This window comes from Staurois parvus, unplaced genomic scaffold, assembly GCF_062004578.1.
Source record: "Staurois parvus isolate SC_StPar_1 unplaced genomic scaffold, SC_StPar_1.0 ptg000145l, whole genome shotgun sequence".
Lineage (NCBI taxonomy): Eukaryota > Metazoa > Chordata > Amphibia > Anura > Ranidae > Staurois > Staurois parvus.
In genome coordinates this window covers 15,047,789-15,066,652 of record NW_028317941.1, presented here as the reverse complement: position 1 = coordinate 15,066,652, position 18,864 = coordinate 15,047,789, and the positions used below count along the sequence as shown (strand labels likewise).

General features: G+C 42.2%; 1 protein-coding gene across 2 annotated transcripts in view; it reads left to right on the top strand.

Annotated features, from left to right (window-relative positions):
• The window catches only part of POLA1 (DNA polymerase alpha 1, catalytic subunit), a 472,294-nt gene that overhangs the window by 190,056 nt on the left and 263,374 nt on the right, over window positions 1–18,864 (top strand). For both annotated transcript variants that reach the window (XM_089673893.1, XM_089673892.1), the window contains 2 exons: window positions 11,534–11,666; window positions 13,643–13,774. In XM_089673893.1, the coding sequence (XP_089530019.1) occupies window positions 11,534–11,666; window positions 13,643–13,774 (265 nt within the window). The remainder of the gene's footprint in view (window positions 1–11,533; window positions 11,667–13,642; window positions 13,775–18,864) is intronic.

The following is an 18,864-nucleotide window of genomic DNA, read 5'->3' as shown; positions in this document are numbered from 1 at the left end:
TCCCTTACATCAGTGGGAGTAAACTGTGCCCCATTGATATCAGTGGGAAGAAGTCATCCCTTTTGTTGGTGTCATTGGAAAGAAAAGTGTCTATCTTTGGTATCACTGTGAGAAATAATGCCATGTATCAGTGGGAGAAATAGTACCCCAAGGTCTGGATAATAGCAAAGTGCCCCCAGTCCATAGTTTGGAGACCACTGTTCCAGTCTAAGATGTAAGTGTCAGGACTTCATCTGAGCATTACGTGAATTACATTAAAGTGATATTAAACCTAGAAACAAAATTTTATTATTGCTTTTTGTCCATCCTTAAATGTGGGCAATGCATTCGTTTTATTTTTAGGGTACTGGATGCGTTTCTGCATGCACGTTTTTGATGCGTTTCAGTGAATTATTTTATGTGGTTTTGTACGCGCTTCGGTGCATTTTTTATGTGTCCAGGTTAATTTTTTCCCCTCTTTTCTTTATTTTAAATAGGGACGTGTGCATTTTTGATGGGTTTTACTGCATTCCAGTAGAGTTCTGTGCAGGAAAAATGTAGCCTGTTCTATGTTTTTTCTGCAACCAGAACGCACTGGAACTGCAAGCATTGATGTTAACTGTGACATTGACAACCATATAACCTGCTTTCTGTATGTGTGTGGTTTTTTTTCTCCTTTTGGAACATGACACTAGAGTTAAGTATTGGACTACTGGGTTCCTACTCCTGGTGATTGGATGCTGGAAAATAGCAATGCTTGACTCAACCCTACATATCCCCACACACTCATCAGTGTCTGTTTCTTGCTATTGCCCATAATTGATTTTCCTATCTGTCTTCGGTGAGAGACTAGGACTGGATCCTGTGACAGGTGCTTCCCCTTGGCAAATAGTCGCATCATGAGCTGGCTGGTAGGGAACTTTAACTGTCCAGGCTGTGGTGGAGCGCAGTGCCTGAAGACCCTGTGGGGGTACATCTGACTGGAGAGGTGAAGATTAAGCCTATAAGGCTCTGTGTTCACTGTAAGTTACCACTTTCTGGGGTCCCCAGTGTTCCAACCCTTAAGGATTTAGGGAACTTGGCCATGGTAAAGGTTGTTTCCCATTGTGCCTGGGCACTGCAAGGTGAAGTCAGTTGGGATCGTCAGAGGGTGCCCCGGTAGCTCTCTAACAGGCTATTTGAGCCTAGTGTCTATGGTAGTCTTGTGGGTGATGGGTGGGTGTGTGATACCTGGATTGTGGCTGCTGGGTGCTGCCAGTAGAAGACACAGGTGATGCCACTGTTGCGCAGATTGGCCCATCCACCTGTCTTACAGTGCAGGAGAAGCCCAGGGTGGCACATTTGCAGGCAACATTTTGGCTTCAGACCTTTTCAGGCATTTTCTCTCACTTCTTAGTGAAGTAAAGATAAATATCACCAATGGGACACAGATGGCAAAAAAATAAATGGACCGGAGTTATCACACTCCCTTACTCTATCCAAAATGGAAAAAAAAAGTTTTGCTTTTAGTTCTACTTTAACCCCTCAAATTACAGTTGGGGACAATATTCCTTCCGCAAGCTAATTTCTGGGCAAACAGACCAGTTCTGGCTCTGATGCAGCATCAGGTTGCTTACTTATTCTATCTGGGTCTCCTCCTTCTGGAACCTTTGTGTCAAAAGAGGAATTTCAGGCAACCATAACCATAGTGCTGGAACAATTGGCAAACATCCGCAAGGATTTGCAGCAGAGTGACTGAATACTGTCTAGGGCCCCCATCACTGCTGGAGTTACCCTGTGAGTTTCTTCTCTGGCCCCTTCTAGGGTTAGAAAGGATGGTGAAAAAGTCCAAGGAGGCAGACTTCTGAGGATGTGCCAGTCTCTTGATTTTCCAAACTCAAAGGTTCACAGTAAATTTACCTACGGAGGTGGTCCTTAAAAATCTGAAAATGTTGCTGCCTGATCCTGCAGGACACCAGGTGACAGGGTTGCAGTTGTCAGCACCCAAACCGGCCATTTCCATTCCAATGCACACTGAGGATGATCTCAAAAAGGACTTGACCCATATTGACAACCTTTTTATGGCCCCCAAACATTTTGTGCAAAAATATTTGATGGAACATAGCTTCTGCACAAGTAGATGGTCCCAATAGTAGACACAACTGTGTCTTATTGGAATAAGCCTCTTACAGTTCCAGTGGAGAGTGCACTGGTGTTGAAGGGACCCTATGGACAAACCATTTGTTTACACTATTGTGTTAAAGAAACATATTTTTGCAGGATTAACGGATCATTTTAGCTACATTGGAACAGGAAGGTGATATACTAGTGCAGATGGTTACCAACACTTTCATTGTTCAGGATTTAAAAGCTGGATTAGTGTTGAGGCAACTATATTGGGAATCAAACGAGCCACATGACTTCATGACAGAATTTATTACCCTATACAAGCTAGAATTCCAGCAGTAGAACAGTTTCAGGAGGTGATAGAGCAAGAACTTACTAAAGTAAACCTTTCTGGCTGAGAAGTTTGCTTACTGTTGCTCACTCCTCATTGGATTGCTTTTGGACTTACCAGTGGTCTAAGAATTAATTTTCCTGTGTTCTATGATGTATCATTAATAAAACAGGATTTGTGACTTGAAGTAATCCTTTTTTTTGGGGTACATCACAGGACACAACACATCCCTAGTTTATTGCTTGCAGACAAACTGGTCTCATTGAGAGTGGATTGGGTTATGCAGGGTTGAGTCAAGCTTTGCTATTTACCAGTGTCCAACCAGCTGGAGGTGGAGGATAATCCGGTGGTCTAAGAATGATCCCTTCTGTGTATACGCCAGGCAACTCAAAAATCTTGTTATCTACTTTCTCATTCTGTCTCCTAAAAAAGCATATTTAATATCTGGGAAATAATTTGAGAAATGATCTTATCCCTCCTAAAATATTAGAATATTGAGGGAGAATCAAACACCTGACACTAACAAGTGGATTTGATTATATCAAAGCAGTACAGTTGATTATGTGTGTGTATAGGCACTTTTTCTATAATGAGGGAAAAAATGTTCTTTGCAATGTCACATAGTCTAGTCTTGTGGAATATCATCTTAATAAAATTAATAATAGGATTAATAAAGTCTTAGATTTTTAGCCTAGCTTTGGAGTGCCATTCTTAGACCCAACCGGACTGGATGCTTCTAGGCTAGACGGGAAAGGACCTTGGGCACTGGGATCTGCTTGGGATGCTTTTTACGCTTTGATAGCAAGTTGGTGGTGGAGCACTTCCAAAGTCCAGAGCATTTGCAAAAGTCCAGAGAACATTGACTCTGCATTTGTCTAGTCTCTGCAAACTCTGAGTAGGGGCTATTTATGCTCAGCAGCTGGAACTACCTCATTTTTGTTCTAAAAAAAAAACTGCTGAGTGTCAAACATTTCCACTTTCCATCACTTTTACCACAAAAGGGGTTAACACAAAGGTATTAAAGTCATCTGGTAGAGCTTTGCCCACTCTTGCTCCTTTGAGTGTTGAAGCACCGGCCCACTGCTTCTGCTTACAAGAGCCCCATTCAACTTTGGTACTCAGTTCAGCAGTTAAGTTTGAGAGTACCTCATGCCTTGCTTTGTGTGCCTAAGCTACGTTACCCAGTTGCAACATGTCTATTTCTAGACGCAGGAAACAACTGTAACGGGTGCTGCCAGCGCATGATCAGTTAGTGGCTCCAGTCCTGCATTCAGAATGCCCAATTGGTGCAGCCAACGTCTGCAGCTTGGAATCCTTGTATCCTCTGCCCCTCAGTATCCTTTGTCATCTTCAAAGTCTTCCCAAGCTCTGTCACATGTGGCCACCTTCACTGCCTTGTCTAAGGATGCTTTTTATTCAGTCATGCATGACTTTATGGGACAGTTGGCAGATAATTGCTAATCTTAAATGTAGAGGACACAGGTGTGCTCCCATGCACTCCCCTGCATATTCTATACCTATTCAGCCCAGAGCCTTCAAATCATCAGCCCCTGAGACTCTTGATTTTCTCAGATCTCCACGGAGTTGGGCTTCTCTCATTGCTCCCGAAATAGAGAGACCATTTTGACTCTTTGCGCACCCCCTTAAAGCTTGAATAATAGCTTGCCTGTTCAACTAGCGCTATCTCCAAGATCTCTCTAGGATCCTTTGGAGCTCTTAAGACTTTCATGACATTTCTTGTGCACCTGACAGTTCCAAGTATTTTTTTTTGGGGGGGGGCTGGGAATATCCTGTAAGATGCTTCTATCTCCTAGGTGGTTGTAAGTCTTATACCTGTTTGTGGAGGACTTTGTGAGAAGGTGGTCTGCCCCCTCTGGATCCGTGTCCCACCTTAAAGCATCTGCCAGTTTGGTGGGGAATGCACCTCTCTAGAGACTTATTTTGGCTTGAACATTGATGTCAGACCTTGACTGATTAACTCAAGGGGTTCAGATTGGATTTGTTCACTATGGCTGTTCATTTCTTAGTAATGGAATGTTTAGAATTAATTATTGGTAGTGTTGATGGGCTGCAGGACGTTTCCAGTCACATTTCCTGCATGAGTCTCATGTCAATTCACATACAAAGAACACTTGGCTTAAAGTGTTAAATCCCAGAACCCACATTTAAGAAGGACTTACTGCACATGCCCTTGGAGATGCCTCTTCAGGTCTTGTCTGGATAGCATCAGGGATGCCACAGGTGGCAAGAGTACCCATCTTCTTTGGCTTAAGAGGTCTAGGTCTCAGTCTGGGAAGTCACCCCTACAGAATTGTCCATTTCGATACTCTGCTAGCAGTGCCCCATTCCCTGTGGCAGAATGGTTTTAGGGGTTCTACTTCATCCTGTTCAGTCCACAAACCAAAGGGGGCTTTTGCCTCATCTCAAAGCCCTAAATGTCTTCATTTGGAACTAGAAATTCGGCATGAGATGAATGATTTTCACAAGGATCAGGCTGGGAAGATGTTCTGGACACCTTGTTGGTGCAGGACATTGAGGGAATCTTATCCACTGATGAATGTTCTTGATCTTTGGGCAGTATGGTTGTCCCTGCACTGTCGGACCACCCAGCTGAAGAGTAATCTGCTCTGGATTCAGCCAGGCCATGCCACAGGAGTGGCATGCATCAGCCATCAGGGAGAAACCAGAAGTCGTTGCACAGTAAAAGAGGTAGAGAATCCTATCTTGGGCAAAACTGTCAAGACACACTGCTAGATCTGTGTGCCTCTTAGGATATTGGGCATCTGGCTAATGTTTCCAAGATTTGCAAGGCTGCCACCTAGTCTTTTATTAAGTTTCCAAGTACTACCAAGTTACTGCTCTCATCTCATGCCAGCTTTGGGTGTGAGGTACTTTAGGCATCTCTTTGAGCTTCTGGCAGTCCCTAGTTTTAAGTGGACCAGTTAGCATTTTGTTTGCTGTTTTTCCCAACCCCAAGTTGGACTACTTTGGGTACCCCAGCAATTAATGGCTTCCTGTGTCCCTCGAGGATGAGAGAGAAAATGGGAGTTTTGTACTCCTCATAAAATCCTTTTCTTGAAGTCAATTGAGTGATACAGGTCCCACTCATCCATGTTTATGATCATGCTCTTGGTACTGATAGCTACAGACTGAGGCATGTTGGGTGTAGGCGGGGTTTATCTTGGACTGGCCTACAACTTGTTTGCCCGTGTCTAATCCTCCTTTCATTCGTAGTATAACTTGAAAGTTAATGACATCCTATGTCACCCATTGAGCTCAAAGATTAGGGTTTTACGGTGAATATAAAAATCCCACGTTTTGAATTTTTGAATAGTAGTACCTTTTTAAAGTCCCATTTTAATTTTATTTTTTTTTTTATCGTATGTCTAGCCTGCTTTTGACATCAGTTTGAAATGCTTCTGAGATCATTCAGAATTTGACTAAGTGCATTTGGCCTACTTTAAGTTGCTTTTACATTCCCATAGACTTGTATCAAGGAGAGAAACTGTTCTAAAGTGAATAAAATGCTTGTCAATACAGGCTCTAAGCTTGCCTTATTCTAGGTTAGCATCAGTTGAAGACAAGTTATAAAGGATGGTATCTGAACAGAAAAGTCCACATATTTGGTAGATTAACAAGCTGACCACACAAAATGGACCTATAGTACTAAATATGATGAAAAGGATGGAGAATTGTCATGTCCCTTAAAGCTTGTAGCTTTATTTGATCTATTATTATTATTATTATACAGTATTTATATAGTGCCAAAAGGTTTGCTCAGCGCTGTACATTATAGTGGGGGACAGTACATGAGACAGTACAGTAACAAAACAATACACGAGGGGTTCGAGGGCCCTGCTCTTTCGAGCTTACAATCTAGGAGGGAGGGGATAGTGGCACAGGAGGAAGTGGCTGTGGGGGATGGAGTGGTAGGAGGAGTGGAGGAGATCGGCAGTTAGGTGAGGGTTGGGTAGGCTTCCCTTAAGAGATGGGTTTTCAGGGTGGACCTAAAGGTGAGGAGGGTAGTCTGATGGATTGGGGTAGTGAGTTCCAGAGGATGGGGGAAGTACTGGAGAAGTCCTGCAGTCGGGCGTGGGAGGTGGAGACCAGGGAGCTAGAAAGTAGGAGGTCTTGTGAGGAGCGAAGATTATGGGTTTGGGTGGTATTTGGGTATCAGGCCGGTGAGGTCGTTTGGGGCAGCGTTATGAATGGCTTTGTATTTCAGTGTTAGTAGTTTGAATTTGATGCGTTTGGCAATCGGGAGCCAGTGGAGGGAATGACAGGGGGGGTGGCAGAAGAGGAGCGGTTGGTAAGGTGGATGAGTCTGGCCGCTGAGTTCAGGATAGACTGAAGCGGGGATAGTCTGTGATGAGGTAGGTTGGTGAGGAGGGGGTTGCAGTAGTCCAGGCGTGAGATAATGAGGGAGTGAACGAGTTGTTTAGTAGTGTCTGGGGTTAGGAACGTACGTATTTTGCTGATGTTACGGAGGTGGAGCCAGCATGAGCTTGCTAACGATTGGACATGGTTGGAAGGACAGGTTTGAATCTAGAGTGACACATAGGACTTTGGCTTGCGGGGTGGGACTGATGGTGGCGTTGTTGGTCGTGTTGGAGGGGGGGGGCGGGCTGGGGGAGAAAATTAGGAGCTCGGCTTTTGAAAGGTTCAGTTTGAGGAAGTGGAGCGACATCCAGTCTGATATGCCGTTCAGCAGGTGGATGATACGGGCAGAGACTGAAGGGGTGAGTTGAGGGGTGGAGAGGTAAATTTGCGTGTCATCGCCGTAGAGGTGATAGTTGAAGCCGTGGGAGTGTATCAGTTTGCCAAGGGAGGAGGAGTAGATGGAGAAAAGAAGGGGCCCGAGGACAGAGCCTTGGGGGACCCCAACAGAGAGGGGGAGGTGGTAGCGTTATAGGCAATGCTGAAGGAGCGTTGGGAGAGATAGGAGAAGAACCAGGAGAGAGTGGAGTCTCTGATGCCGAGGGAGTGTAGTTTTTTTGAGGAGGAGGGCTGGGTCAACTGTGTCGAAGGCCGCGGAGAGGTCAAGGAGTAAGAGGACTGAGTAGTGGCCATTAGCTTTGGCGGTTATTAGTGATTTTGAGTAGGGTAGTTTCGGTGGAGTGTAGGGAACGGAAGCCAGACTGTAGTGGATCTAGGAGGTTGTTGTCAGTGAGGTGGGAGCTTAGACGATTGTAGATTAAGCGCTCAAGGAGCTTGGAGGTGAATGGCAGCAGGGAGATAGATCTAAGGTTGTTCAGGTCAGTGGGGTCCAAGGAGGGTTTTTTGAGTATGGGGGTGATGTGCACGTGCTTTAGGGGGGAGGGGAATGCGCTAGTAGAGAGGGAGAGATTGAAGATGTGGGTGAGGGAGCGTAGGATGGAGGGGGAGGGTGCCCGGAGGAGTTGTGTGGGGACAGGGTCAAGGGGGCAAGGGGTGAGGCGGGCTTCTGAGAAGACCTTGGTGACCTCCTCAGTGGTGGCAAGGCTAAAGGAGCGGAGTGTTGGGGGGGTTATGGTGTACGGGATGGTAAGGGTGGTGGGGTTTCAGGGCGGTTGCGAGGTCAGAGGAGGGGAAAGTTGGAGGGGTTGTAGTGGGAGGGCGGCTAGGTGAGGAGGTAGGTGGAGCATTGGCAATGTTCTTACGGATTGCGTCGATCTTATTTTGGAAGTGCATGGCAATCTCGTGGGCGGTGAGTGAGGTACTGTGTGGGGGTCGGGGGGAGAGAGAGTAGGGAGTTGAAAGTGGAGAAGAGCCAACGAGGATTGGAGAAGAGGGTGTTGATGAGGGTTACGAAGTAGGTTTGTTTGGCGGCTTGGAGGGAGGAGGTGTAGGTGAGGAAGGCGGATTTGTAGAGGGAGAATGCTTGAGGGGATTTGGTTTTGCGCCAGAACCGTTCCAGTGCGCGACTGCGTCGTTTAAGATGTTTAGTGTGGTCGTTCTGCCAGGTTTGAAGTGGTCAGGGTCTAATGCTACGTGTGGTTAGGGGTGCTAAGGAGTCTAGGGCAGCTGATAGCGTGTTATACGCAGCAGTGGCCAGGTCAGGGCATGACAGTGGAAGGATACTGTTGTACAGACAGTCGGCTGCAGAGTGGCGTGGGGCCGGGTTCAGGTTGCGGAGATTACGGCTGGTGAAGGTTTGACGTTTGGGAGGGGGGAGATGTTGGAGGACGGAGAGATGGAGAAGGTAATGAGGTTGTGGTCAGAGAGAGGGAAAGGGGTGTTAGTGAGGTATTGGGGGGGTGCAGAGATGGGAGAAAACTAGGTCCAGGGTGTTCCCGTCGGTGTGGGTGGAGGACTGTGTGAGTGCAAACGAAGAGGTTAAGTGGAGGAGTTTGGATGTAGCCGGGTTGTTGACATTGAGAGGGATATTGAAGTCACCAAGGATGATGGTGGGGAGCTCAAAGGAGAGGAAGAAGGGCAGCCTGGCGGAAAGGTCGTCAAAGAAGCGGGATACGGGTCCAGGGGGCTGATAGATTACTGCAATCCTCAGAGGGGTGGGGGAGAAGAGTCGGATGCAGTGGGCCTCGAAGGAGGAGAAGGATGGGGGGGGGGTTTGGGAGGACCTGGAAGTTGCGAAGCGGTGACAAGAGAATGCCGATCCCACCATCTCTACGACCGCTCGGTCTGGGTGAATGGGACCAGACGAGACCTCCATAGGAGAGTGCCGCAGGGGAGGTGGAGTCAGTGGCTTGGATCCAGGTTTCCGTGACCACTAGGAGGTTGAGGGAGTGCAGTAATTGGAGGTTTTTCTGAAATAGGTTCATCATGGCTGTGATATTAAATGCCAACTATGAAGCTTATTAGGCTAGAGTGCTTATTTATCTATGTTAATTTTGGCTTGTGCATTTTTCTTCACACCACAGTAAAATGTTAAAATGGCTTTCTTGAATAGAAAGATAATTCTTCAAAAAATAACTTTCCGAAAAGGCAGCGTTGTCTCTGTGGAGACAGGACTTGCAGTAAACTCAAATTGCTTTGTGGCGCAGTGCTACATCTCTATTTTATCTTGTAAAAAGCACTATAACAAATATGAAAATATTGAATGCTGTGTTCTTTTGTTACATCTCAGTAAGGGACTCTACCTTGACAAAGGATACGCAGGCAGTAGAGATTCCAGTTTTAGTGGTATGAATTGCATGATCCTTAAGTGTTGACAATGGTATGTCTGAGGTATTTTGCTTTATACAAGAGGTACAGAATACATCAATTGCTTGCATTGTGTAATAAAGGGACAACCAAGCTGCTTAAGAAGCTGGAAATAATGTCACCTTTAAATAAAGTATGCAGCCCATTTTTTTTTTTTCTACCTTGGCTTATCACACTAGTCATTAAAGAGAACCAAATCACTGAAACTCATCACAAATGTACAAGAACTGACACCATCTGTTATTTTTTTTTTAATAGAATACATTTGCATGTCTGCGATTTAAAAAAAAAAAAAAAAAAAAAAAAATATATATATATATATATATATATATATATATATATATATATATAATTTTTTTTTTTTTTTTTTTTTTCCATAGTATTTTTTTTTTTCAGGGTTTCTATAGGTAAATGTGGTGACCGACATTTTTCCGCACTGGATCGATGCAGATCACTGCTGGACCACATAGGTTTTCTATGTGCCCTGTTCATACCACAGTGTAGGTGTGGTGTGCAGTAAAATGCAGACATGCTACATTTTTCTGGATGACATTGCAGCACAGGACAATACACTGCTGTTCGGAGACCTTAATGGAATGTACACTTTACACGCTTTTATAAAAAAAGTATTAAAAAAAGTGCGCTTTGCATTTTAAAATCCAAGTCACCACTCATCACTTCTACACAGCAGACAGCAGCCACATGCTGACACTAATAATTTTAGTGTATGATTGGTGTAAACATGCCCTTAGAAGCAGCTTATCACTAAAAATAATTGTGTAACTGTTGTAATATTGTGCTACTAAGAGATCTGTGTGCTGCTGTGATACAGATCACTTATACAGTTTAAGGTGTGATAAAGTTCTGATGGAGCCGATTTTCATTGAGTGAAATGCAATTGAAAGGCCATGTGCTCCTAGTGAGTGGTGATGTAAATTTTTGATTTACTTCACTGGAGTATGTTATACCTGCCTGAGGGGAAAAGCTTTGCAGTGCTATCTTTCAAGGGAACCTTTCATGCACAGGTGACATTTCCTGTTAAAGACTTGTTACCTCAAAGTGGGCTTGCACAAACAGCATGTTGTAAATGGCTGATCAGCTTCTGTAAATTTGTAACCAGCATTTCTAGAATTTTACGTTCCCCATAGCTAATTCCACTATAAGTCTGTGTTTAAGCCTATGTCATCTTTAGAACTTCAGCTGAAACCTAGTGTGTTTTTTGTTTTGTTTTTTTTTCTTGTTTTGTTTTTTTTTTTTGCTTGAATAAATTTTGATTTTGACACTGCCACTTGATTAGGCAACTGTTAGGATTATTGAAGGGCGTTAAACTTTTTTATAGAAGGGCGTTAAACTTTTTTATAGAACTGCCTTAATTTCATAGGCTGACTTCTAGTTGTTTATTGATGAACTCAGGTTATCCTGTGTTGAACAAGGTGCTGACCACTTTCTAAAAATGCTACTTACTTGGTTGTCTGTCACTTCACTACGTTGAGTCACTAACTTAGGCTGGCCATACATTATACAATTTTCCTGAGATTTTTGCTTTAGATTTACCAAAAACCATATAATATGAGGTCAAACCTAAACAACACTTTCAATTGTATCTAATTAGGTAGGCCCTTGCACTACATAGTGGAAGGTAAATCTAAAGGAAAGTGGGCAGAAATTGGACAGAAAATTGCATAGTGTATGGCCAGCCTTCGTATAAATATAAAGATTAGGTAGTATAGTTACAATTTATGATCTTTATACTTGCTGTTAATATGTGACTGAGTATGAACATTAAAGATTAAAGTTTAGATAAGATAACTTTTTTTGGGTTTCTGATGCTTATGTCCCCAGTGACCTTTATTTCCTAACGTGGTAAGATTATGATGGACATTACCATCAATTATTCTAGACTCTAGATAGTTGTTATCTTTTTCAGCCTGTTATTCCTTGTCCTCCTTTTTTCTTTTTTTTTTCTTTTTCCAGTTACGTGATCAGTCAACTCCTTTCGGACCAACCTCGTGATACCATAGTTGAACATATTCAGAAAAAGCTTATGGAAATTGGAGAAAATGTGGTTAATGGTGGTGTACCTGTCAGCCAGTATGAAATTAATAAGGTAAAGTTTCGAGGGAGGTTTCCTGTATTCACACTTTTCCATTTTCTTCCAGATTTGATATCTCATTCTGTAGTGTTTTAAAAGGTGTATTTAATGTTTACCATACTTTGAAAGATTTTGCATCATCTTTACACTTGCTATTTATAACATAATTATCTATCCTTATGTTGCCAAGACTTTATCCGTATGTTCTGCTCTCGAGTTTGTGGAATTTTATTTTAGGACTTTTTAAACTTTATCATGCTGGCCACAAACAAATGTCTCATAGAGAAGGTGTGGCAGTAAGGCTTTTGGTTGCAAAGATGCAAAGTTACCAGCACTCTTCTGGTGCTGGTGACTTCTCAGTTTTGCATCTAGCTATGGCACGGTACTATCTGTGCCATTCCATTTAAGCACCAATTACAAATTACAAGTGCAGCTTCCATTTAGACTTAATCCAGTAAGACTTTTGCCTGTCCTCAAGGAACCTGCTTGCCAGACTTCCAGCATGCTTTTCTTATTCGGCATGCTGATCATGCAGCACGTGCATGGGGAATGTTTTTTTACTTTCTGACTTTTAGGGATGCATCGAAATTCTGGTGGCCGAAACGTTTTGGCCGAAAACACCCCTTTAGGCTGTCGGCCGAAATGAAAAAAAAAAAAAACACCAATACAGGTGCCGAAAAACCCCCGTCCCTCAAAGCCGCCCATCTGCCATCGCCGGCCACCGATCGGTAGTTAAGTCTTCCCTGAGAAACCATCAATCCCCGCGCTGGGCATAGAGATGAGTGAAGGAAAGATGACCGCCACACAGCTCTATGCCCTTGGAGGACCGGAGCGATCTCATTTCCAGTTCCTGCCAGTTTTTTTTTTTTTAAAGCACTAGATCAATGCTTTTTTTTAATCTAATGCTTTACATTGCAGAGGAGAGATGTGGGGTCTTATTGATCCCATATCTCTCCATAAAGAGGACCTGTCGCTAATTATTTCTATCACAAGGGATGCATGCATTTCTTGTGATAAGTATAAAAGTGATTACAATTTTTTTTAAAAGGAACAGTGCAAAAAAAAAAACACATTAAATAATTTTTTTTTTAAAAAGTTTAAAGTGCCCCGTCCCCCCTTGCTCGCACATAGTGGTGAACGCATACATAGGCCATGCCCACATATGTACTGTAAGTGGTGTTCAAACCACACATAAGGTATTTCCACGAACGTTGGAGCAAGAGCAATAATTCTCACACTAGACCTCCTCTGTAACTTTACACTGCTAACCTGTAGACGTTTTTAAAGCATCACTCATGAAGATTTTTAAGTACCGCAGTTTCACGCCATTCCACAAGCGTGTACAATTTTAAAGCGTGACATGTTGGGTATCTATTTACTCGCAGTGACATCCTCTTACATATTTGACAAAACAATTGGGGTATATATGGTTTTTTTTTGGTTTTTTTTTTAAATCAAAGTGTATTTTTTTCCAAAAAATATATATTCATTTTTAAAAGCTGCACGTTTCGGTCTTTGGCAAAGTGCATTTTGAATTTTCGTTTTCGGCACTTGAATTTTCGTTTTCGGCACCTGAATTTTCATTTTGGTGCACCACTACTGACTTTACTGACTGTTGAGAAATGGTATCAGTTTCTCTGTAGTTTGATTGCAAAAGTCTTGTGAAGTCAGGCTGACCCAGTTGGTAGCAAGACAGAGAAGGTATTACATAAGTTCACATAGTGTGAATTCACTGTGGGGCTTTAAAGGGAAGTATGACATTGGACACCTTGATCACCACTTGAAGTAAAATTCCTTTGTTTTAGGCATTTTAAATTCAGAAGAGTTTGATCATTTTAGGTTTTATGGACCTTCACAAAGTCACCTGCAGGATTCTTAGATGTTTCGCTTCTCCCACTGATTACCTAGAAGTCTCTTAATGTTTGTGCAGAGTTGTTGAAACAGCATTAATAGATTTTTTTCTGTTAATAGTTGACAATTTGATCTTTCAGGCATTAACAAAAGATCCACAGGACTACCCTGACAAAAAAAGTTTACCACATGTACATGTTGCCTTATGGATAAATTCTCAAGGTGGAAGAAAAGTTAAGGCTGGGGATACCATCTCATATGTGATATGTCAGGTAATTTATTGGTGTTTGCCTTTTTTCTTTTTGTTGGTAGCCAAAGTAATTTACCAAATCAACACTTTTTTTCTTAGCTAACCAGATGTCTTTTGTACAGCAGTGCCATTTTAGTCAGGATATATATGTATAATCAATTTTGTGAAAATGCATCTCAATGTGTAGTTATGACAAAAAAGCATTTGTTCTTCTATAAAAATCCTCATTCATGACTTCCTTTTTTGTTGTACTCTCCTGATGATTCTAGAAGTAGGTTTCCTGGCAGATGTTTTTAGTGCCTACTATGCTCCCACTAGATGCTAGATAGGAAAGGGTGTACTTAGCTGGACAGTATTCAATATTTTTGGGGCATTGTGCTGATGCAAAATCTTAATATAAAGTTCAGGCTATGTTCGAAATTTTCTTCAATTACTTTGTGAGCAGTAACAGCACAGCCCCACCTTTAACTGAAACATGCACACTAGGTGCTTTGTGCATCCCGTGTCTGTATATGTAGTTCAGTGCTGAACTCCAGACAGGTGTAAGAAATTTAAGCTGGATTAGAGCTTTTAATCCAGTTATGTTTTTATTAAAACAAATGTTTTATGCATGGAACTGCTTAAATTCCTGGATATTTCCCATTATTCAGTTTCCTCTAAAGTACCTTGCAGTAACATTCACACTAGGTGACAGAGGCAGCATCTGAGCCAATCAAAGATAATTTCCTTGCCAATTATTCACTGTACATGCTTTCAAGCTTGAGTGATGACTGCATCGGTTTGCTGCCTTCAGTTTCCAGTTACAGGCTTGGGGATTGGTTGGCTAGCAGGGTGCATTGCTTAAAGGTGAACTTATATTTATTTACTTATTTATTTTACTGCAAATGCCTTACCCAATCTCAGAAATTCTGAGCTCAGCTGTTGCTGGGAAAGGGTAAGAAAGGGCACACCTTGCACATGTATAGCTTTTGAATCAAGAAGCATGATTGCTACTGTATCTTTGAGGGTGAGCGCCTAATGTGTCTGTGATCATATTAGAGGTCTAACAGAGCAGCGCTTTTTCAAATGTTGAATGCAAGAAATGTACAGAGCTCATTCTTGCATCTATTAAAAGGGAACAGTCATCTTGATAGTGGATGCTGTGGCAAGATGCTGATGGAAAGTACAGTACAGCTAAGAGAGCCTAGAACATAGACAAGAGCATTCTAAGCTGGCTCATGCAATATGGTGAAGCAGTAGTTTCATTTGACCACCCAGTGTTAGAATATGACATGGTTGCTCTGCTTGCAAAATGGTTTACAATGGAAACTCTGAACAGGTATAAAAAGAGGCAGATAATTGAACTGTTTTGATTGAAAGTGTTTTTATCTGGTGTAGGTGAGCTTTGAGAAGCTTCTTCTTTTTGATGTCGCCTATTGTAAAAAATGTCTGAAAGCATAATTTATGAATGATGCAGTACCGTCAGCAGCAGCAGCTTTTGTACCACTTTTAACATTGGGGTATATTTTTTAGCAGCCATTGTAAAGCATTTGTCAATGTGCTCTTTTTTTTTTTTAATCACTTTCTATTGGCAAAATCAGTGTTGGTTTCCTTCATAATGCACATGTTTATGTTTATAAAGGGTCAAGTTTAATGTGCAGTCTGCTTTATGTAAAGTCAGTACTGTACCAGGCTTTTTCACTGTATTCCTATTGAGAAGAACAGCAGGGGGCCTCACATGGTCATAATGGAGGAAACATCTCAACCGAATAACATGGACAGTTTCTGACCACATAAAAGCAGACAGTTGGCTCTATACTTTATTTATGAGAAATCTGAATTGACATATAAGACACAGTGGGTGCCTGCATGCAGACTGTTGCTGGCATAACACTTCACAGTACAGAAACATTTTACAAGAATGGCTTTATTACAACTATTCTGTTAAACTTCCTTAACCACCTCCCGCCCGCCATATAGTCCAATGACGGGCTCAAGTTGGTTCTCTCGTTCTGGGAGGACATCATATGACATCCTCCCATTCTCACCACGCATGCGCGGCTCAGGGAACGCGCGGCAATTGGCGGTGCGCTGTGTCCCTCGGACACAGCGGATCACCGATCCACGGAAAGAGCTGAAGATGTCGGCTCGGTCATGTTATCAACTGTGTCCAATCACAGCTGATCACATGTAAACAGGGAAATGCCAGTTATCGGCATTTCTCTCCTCACGAGCAGTCACGGTAATCGGCATTCCGCGGAGCGGACATCTACACTGATCATCAGAGCACTGATGATCAGTGTAGCCCCAGCAGTGCCACCTGTCAGTGTCCATCAGTGCCACATGCCACTGCCACATCAATGCCACATATCAGTGCCTACCAGTGCACATCGATGCCACATATCATTGACCATCTGAGCTGCCTTTCAGTCTCACCCATCAGTGCCACCTATCAATGCCAATCAGTGCCTGTCAGTGCCAGTCAGTGCCGTCTATCAGTGCCATATATCAGTGCTGCCTTTCAGTGCCCATCAGTGATGCCTGTCAGTGTCACTTATAAGTGTCCATCAGTGCAGCCTATCAGTGCCCATCACTGCAGACCCATTAGCGCACATCAGTGAAGGAGAAAAATCATTATTTACAACATTTTATAATAAAAACTAAGAAAAAACTTTTTTTTTTTTTTTTAATTCTCAGTGGTTTTTGGTTTAAGAAAAAAATAAAAAACCCAAAGTTGATTAAATACCACCAAAATGAAGCTCTATCTGTCTCAAAAAAATGCTAAAAATGTCATATGGGTACAGTGTTGCATGACCGCGCAATTGTCATTCAAAGTGTGACAGCGCTGAAAGCTGGAAATTGGCCTGGGCAGGAAGGGGGTATAAGTGCCCTGTAGGCTTGTGGTTAACAAGGACAAGGCCAGTGGCGAGTAACTCTTAAGGCCTGGCTAGTAGCTCAGGACTTGAAATTGTAAGCCCTGTATTAGACAATTGATACACCCATACATATCTTACCAAAAGAACCAGCAGACACATTCCTCTCTCTATCCCCCATTGCTCCATGAAAAACATATAATCACCTCCATACAGTGAAAAGTTAGCAACTATTACAGTATTCTCCAAGATTTTGCCATGTATCAAGATTCAATGGATTACTGTGGTCTGCACTTCCTCCCAAACAAAAAAAAACAAGAAACATATCATAAATCACCATTAGAAATATACAGTGTTTGGAACACACATATCCATTTTTTTGGTATTAGACTTGGTGACTAACTACCTCTTCAATCCAGAACCAATTGTCAATACAATATGTGACTCCAGTCATATACACATTTACTGAGCCAATAGCATTCGTTCTATTAAAACCGTTTATAACTGAGCGCATCATTTAAAGTGGTTGTAAAGGCTAAAGGTTTTTCACCTTACTACTATTCTATGGGGGGTGCAGCCCAGAGCTCTGGTGAGGGACCCCAGAAGAGGAGGATTGGGGCTGCTCTGTGCAAAACTATTGTACATAGCAGGTACGTATAACATGTTTGTTGTTGTAATTAAAAAAAAAAAAACTTTAATATCACTTTAATCTTGTTTTTTGATTGGCCCCAAGTTTCTCTATTCTATTTGCCTCACATGGAAGTACCAATTTCTCCCAGTCCCCCTCCTCGGATATTTTGGGACATGATCTAATGCCATAAATTACATAAAAGAAGCATCAATATTGCGTTTCAACCCTATACTGTATGTCTTGCAATAGGGGTTACCATCTTGCCATTAGAAGTGTTGTATATGTGATCATTTATGAGATGTCTGATTGATTGATTGTTTTTCCCACATAGAACCTCCTGCAGATGCAAGTCATCAAGTACACCACTCCCATGGCGTCACGTTATTTCACATCTTGGATTAAATATAATTTTGTTCGGCAGGGTGACCTGGCTACACTCCCATCTAGGAACACTGCGGGCAATTGCCACACCTGAAAATGCCTTTTCTGTGTGGTCGACCCTGATTCTACTACTGTAGATGTGTAATGGCTTCTGACCAATTTTGTCTTTAATAGATACTGATTTACCAAAAACAATCTCTGGGGAATCTCTCACATGGCTGAAATTTCATCCCCTGTAAGGAAATATCAATATTTAGGGATTTTTCGAATTTGACCATACTGCTCACAAAATGTAGTGATCAATTTGATAGTGTTATGTTCCTTTTAGGTTTTAGATTTCTACAGTAGGGATAATCTGGTTGCTCTCAAGGCTCTATGGTATGCTCTCTTAAGAAGCAATTTGCTATATCCTCTTGCTATCAAACTTGCTTGTAGAGATTTGACCTGGAGCTTAAATTCATTCTCATCTGTGCAGCTACGTTGTAAATGGACATAGTGCCTGTACGGTATGCTAATAACCAGTGCCTGAGGATGTGAACTTTGCACATGCAGAATCGTATTTCCTGCGATAGGTATTTTGCCGCAGGAAATGCAATCTGCCATCATTTTGGACGTAGACTTCTACATCCAAGAAGTATATCTTCGCAGTGTCACAATGCATAGAAAATTTTATGCTAGATTTGTTGTACAGAATCACCGTAAACTCATAAGTCAGCAGTACTGCCAGTCCATATTGTGAAGACATCGTCTATGTACCTGTGCCAACATAATATGTGACACAGGTACATAGACAATGCCTCACATGAAAAGATCCCTCCCATCCCCCCAGATATAGGTTTGCATAAGAGAGTGCACAACATGTCTCCATAGCGACACCTTACACATGGCGGTAGTGATCATTCATGAAAACAAAACTGTTTCTCATGAGGATGAATAGTAGCAATAGTATTACAGTTTCAATAAATGGCCAAGTGGATTGGTCCTGTTCCTGTAAGAAAGTTGGTACCATTTGAGATCCTTTGTGATTAATCACTAATAAGGCTCCAGGGGGAACTTGGATTGCTTTCTACAACTTCAATAGTTTTAATCTTTTACATATGACAGTAATCACCTAAAATTCAAGATTTGCTTTTGTAAGAATATCTTGAAAAACAGGAAATATAAGCGGTTCCCTGGAGATAATTTTCTGTAGATCAGTATTTATTAGAGACAAATTGGTCAGAAGCCATTACACACCTAGTAGGAATC